General features: G+C 33.2%; 1 protein-coding gene across 1 annotated transcript; it reads left to right on the top strand.

Annotated features, from left to right (window-relative positions):
• The first annotated feature begins 581 nt into the window (after positions 1-581).
• LOC116840541 (ras-related protein Rab-27A-like) lies at positions 582-4,466 on the top strand. Its single transcript, XM_032807363.1, has 5 exons — positions 582-975; positions 1,214-1,284; positions 1,720-1,834; positions 2,825-2,937; positions 3,108-4,466. The coding sequence occupies exons 1-5, from the start codon at positions 826-828 to the stop codon at positions 3,289-3,291; spliced, it is 633 nt and encodes a 210-aa protein (XP_032663254.1). The 5' UTR covers positions 582-825; the 3' UTR covers positions 3,292-4,466.
• The last annotated feature ends 712 nt before the right edge of the window (positions 4,467-5,178 follow it).

Raw genomic sequence — 5,178 nt, 5'->3', positions numbered from 1 at the left:
AACGCAGCCTAATAGCATGTTCGACTGGCTCTGGGTTAACCCGCTCTGGGTTATTCAGCCTAAGTTTATTGGTCGAACAAGTACTTATAAGCTTTATGATTGGCTAGTAGAGACTTATGACGTCATTAATCGCTCTCGGAACGATTAACCCAGGGTCAGTCAAACAGGCTATTAGTATAAGAACGAATTATAAACAAGTTAGTGTACACTGACTGCGTACTAGTACATTTAATCAAATTTGCCATTAGTAACAATTTACAAAACTACTAATTACTAAAACTACTAAAACTACTAATTACTAATTACAAAATAAGTTTTCCCCCCCCTCTCTCTCTCTCCCTCTCTCTCTCTCTCTATTTACGAATATGTTTTCATATTTTCATGAATGTTTAAATATATTATATTAATTTTGTTTATATTTATGTTTAAATATGTTTATTAAAACATTAAAACTCATTAAAATTGTTTTTTTATTCGAATTTATATACATTTTGAAAAATCTAGTGAAAAAGTTGTAATTTGGTGATTTTTAAAGCAGAAATCTGGAGAATAAATGTTTAGAGCTGCGGTAACACTGCTCAGGTTCCTCTTTACTGGAAGCACACGAAGGCAACAGGTGTCTACGTTAAAGTACCGCAGTTACGACAGTTAACGTTATCGTCTCTTATTCGCGACGAGTTGTACAAACGCGAAGGCTGCGGGCGCGCTGATCACTACTTAACAAAAGTATTATTTTTGTCGTCAGTAATACCGCTAGCCGACCTAGCTTTATAGGAGCAAGGACCACTCTCGCTTGAAACCGAGGACCGCGCCAACTCGCGCAAAATGGATCTGAATTACGACTATTTGATCAAGTTCCTGGCGCTGGGAGACTCCGGTGTCGGCAAGACGAGCTTTCTCCATCAATACACCGACGGCGTCTTCAGCGCCAGATTTATATCCACCGTTGGGATTGATTTCAAGGAAAAACGAGTGGTAAGAGGATGAGCGATATAATCCGTACGGTAGCGCGTTGATTACTTGGAGTTTGTGACGTTTTTTAAGAGCGTCCGGCTACGGATGTAGCATCGCGATAATGTAATTCGCGAGTAATTGACGCTGTCTTATGCGAGTCAAGATAAAGCAATAAATATAAGGAATGAGTTTGGACATGCTCGTGCGTTATGTTAACAGATAAAAGTAGTCATATAAAAGAAGTCATTTATTATTGCAGATATATCGGACAGATAATGGTAGAAGCCGACGAGTGCACTTGCAGCTCTGGGACACAGCTGGTCAAGAGCGGTGAGTACACTAAACGATGAATCTGCAAACTTCTAGTTCTTGGCAATTCTAGGCAACATAGGTATAGGCAATATTCTCGATATGCGTATCTTGCACTTTTTCGTGAACTAGCATTAAATTTCAGCAGATGTGTTAATTTTGGACATATATATCTCCATAATCACAATACAGGTGATATAAATATGCAATTCAGTGAATTATGCCGCAATTATAGTTTGCATTTCAACTTCTAAACTGATGATTTAATTATTTACTTTGCTGCAAAAGCTTGCGTGTGCGAAAATGCATTGCGATATAAAAAGCATAGAGATATATGATATGAGCGATAGATATTCCAATTGATGCATAAGACGCTGCATCCTGCATGTGCAAGCTGAGGCTTAGGACTTCTGATCTAACATTCCACGCGAGTAGCTTAACATTGTTGATATCCAGGTTCAGAAGTTTAACCACAGCCTTTTACCGGGATTCCATGGGTTTCCTACTAATTTTTGACCTGACCAATGAGCTGTCGTTCCTTGAAGTTAGAAACTGGCTGGAGCATCTTAGGGTATTCGTCACTTATTAGCATTATTGTAAATATGCAAAATCAGAGAGATCGTCCTAATCGAACGATTCTTTGAGTTGACATACTGTTCATAATTCTTCAGCTACACAATACTCTCTCGTGTTTACGTCAACGTAATATTTGTGAACGTGGTTACTTATTATTTTATCATTTATGCATGACTATAGATAGGATAAAGCATGTATGGCTTTTTGGCATCATCATATAGGATATTTTGTGCAAATGTAGCATTTCGTCTGTTTTTACTAATTGGATGTTTATGTTAGAGAACAACATTTGCAAGAATTGCTAGGATATTTCGCAAAAGATTCCGCACAATTTGACAAGATTTGAGAAATTAGATAGCAATCTGTTGCATTTCTTTGCATTCGATGAAATTGAAATATTTAATTTCCAAATATAGATGTATGCGTATAGAGAAAAGCAGAAACTATAGATTATCTATTGACTCCATAAACATTTATATATTCTCCATAAACATTTATATATTCTGATAACAGGGATGCAAAAGAAAAAAATACGTCGGCTGAATACGAAAATTTTTGTAAAAAATTTCTTTTCTATTTTGCATTTCTATATTTTCTTTTTATTCTTTTTGCATAAATGTGATGAAAAATTGCAAAAATTTAGCGCATGAAGAAATCCTGAAGCTTCAGAAGTTTCAAGTAAATATTCGTAGATATTATCGCTTGCATTTTTTAATGGTAAGTACGTATAGGTATATTCTCATTTTTCACAGCTCAAGTTATCGTTCGATTTAAAGATTATATGAATATTTCATATTATTGGACTGCAAGACATTCTCTTTTAATGGGTGCTGGAACATCCTTGGGTTCTGAGATATTGGATTCTATAATAATTCGAAGTACATTTGTTTTGCATGAAATCTTGTAGTCTAACACGTGATTTCTTCCGGCGTAGTTTGTATTCATTGAACTAACGTGCTATTATCTTATGCCTGCATACATATAGACACACGCGTATTGCGATGATCCAGACATAATTCTCTGTGGCAACAAGTCTGATCTTGAGGATAGACGTGTCGTCAGCAAGAACAAAGCGCAAGATCTCGCTAAAAAGCACGGGTAAGTTGAACTGAAAGTGATAATAGCGCATGTGTTGTCATTTAAAAGAGAATATCTATTAATATATATTTCTCTTAGAAGCCGCAATTATATATGCTATTTTTGTACTTTTCATATTTTTTCTTTCAAAATAATGCACTTGTGCCTAAGTAGAAATATTTCTTTTTTAGCTTGATGTATTTGGAGACAAGTGCTGCTACCGGGGAGAACGTCGAGGTCGCCGTGAATTTATTATTAGACTGCGTAATGCGCAGAATGGAAACTACAGTAGACAAGATGGTGTTACCACATCAGAAAGTTTTAAGATGCCACGAGAACGATACCCCACCGCCTAGCAGTTCTTGCTACTGCTGACAGTGTCAATACATGTAGTTATCTAAACTACTTTGTTCACCAATACATATTATACGTGGAAGAAAAAGGGGGAAAAAAACATATTGTCGGAACTGGCATTCCGTTTGGTGAAACGAATGTCAATTTTATCACGCACTTTCATCGCGTAGACTTTCAAGATTTCTTATTACTATATCATTACTGCACACATACTAAATGTCTTCCATCGTATCTTATTCTCGGGTGAAAGCATCTCCTGGCTTCGGGAAACTCACCGACACTCAATTAGTATTTATACAATGTTGAATCTCGTTTTCTACAGGCAGTTATCCGTTGTTGCCGAAAACTTTAATGAATTATCCTTTTATATCGTCGTCGTTTACCGATGTTGTTTGTTCTTGAATAATAATGTTCGTGAAAGTTTAAATATCGGCTCTAAAAATGTTTTCTATCCTATGATAATATGTACTAAACTTTTCTATCACTATCATTATAAGCACAAGGTGTTTAATAAATCAATCTTTTTTTACTTACCAAAAGTATGATGTGCGATCAATATTCGCGACAAATATTTCGAAAGTTACGACGAATTTGATTGTATTATGCCAATATTGATTGTATTTTTTATAATGTTATAACTGATCAGAGTTAATATATTTAATCATATGCTTGTATATAATGTGTGTGTATATGTACACATGCATACATAATTATCTTTAAATTAGTAACATTTATTTCATTGAGGCTAATAAGTTACAATACAATAATGTATAGGTATATTTCTATATAACATGATATAAATATAACGAGAAATTAATTTGTTAATAATATAATACGCGTACGCAGGCAAAAATCCAACTACAAATTATATTGTGATTTATTAAGGTCTCAATTATGAAATAAGTGCTACTAGTATTAAAAAGAATTATGTACTTGGTTTATATTAATGTTTACAAGTGCATATATCGATGCTAATAATTCGATTGTAATAATTTAAAAAAATGTGTTTTTTTTCTTTACCTTTATTTACATTGTAATTATCAATAATAACAGTATGCTCTAGTAGACGAAAAATGTCATTAGTAACATCATAGTAACAACAAAGTACAAGATCTTGAAGATCGACGATTAAAAATTATAGTAACATTAATTTGACGGAAAAAGTCTCGAGAGTATAAATAAATAATAAAATCTTACTTTTTAATTCACCGAATTTTCACATGTCAAAAATTAGAAATAGAAATTCAAAATTTTACTATTAAGATATTTAATACTAAAAATTAGAAACTAATGATAAATGACGTTTTTTATAAAGTTTCGTATAACGATCCAGACAACATAATGTCTAAAATTGGGACATAAGACGTCTTAGAGATTATCTTTAAGATGTCTTTCAGACGATTTACGTATAAATGTCTTTAAGGCGTCTTAAAGATTATTTTCAAGACGTCTTACGTCCCGATTTTAAACATTATATTGTCTGAGGAATATCCAGTTCAAATTTTTTATAAAATATATGATTTTGGCAAAACATTCTTCATTCTATATATCTTGGGATCATCCCATCTTTAATAGATATCACTATTAATCTTTTAGCTTACAAGAAACGTATATATACGCCCTAAGAAAATGGCTATCTATGTACAATAGGCATGTATTTGTACGTCCTGACATATCCATCGATATGTACATATATAGTATATATATATATATATATATACGCCTATATGTATATATATACGCCTTGTATATTTCCTTTGATATGATGCATTTAATTTCTCACTAAACTGATCTATATGTTATCGTGCTTTATATCTTTTAATATATCTATAAGCGGATAAGCAAATATAAAACTTTATAAGAGGCCCGTTAATTACTCAAGCGACTTGGATTCGGTAAGAAACAAAT

The sequence above is a fragment of the Odontomachus brunneus genome, unplaced genomic scaffold, assembly GCF_010583005.1.
Source record: "Odontomachus brunneus isolate Ranch 3 - 2012 unplaced genomic scaffold, Obru_v1 Obru_scaffold_010, whole genome shotgun sequence".
Lineage (NCBI taxonomy): Eukaryota > Metazoa > Arthropoda > Insecta > Hymenoptera > Formicidae > Odontomachus > Odontomachus brunneus.
This window is presented reverse-complemented; position numbering and strand designations above follow the sequence as displayed.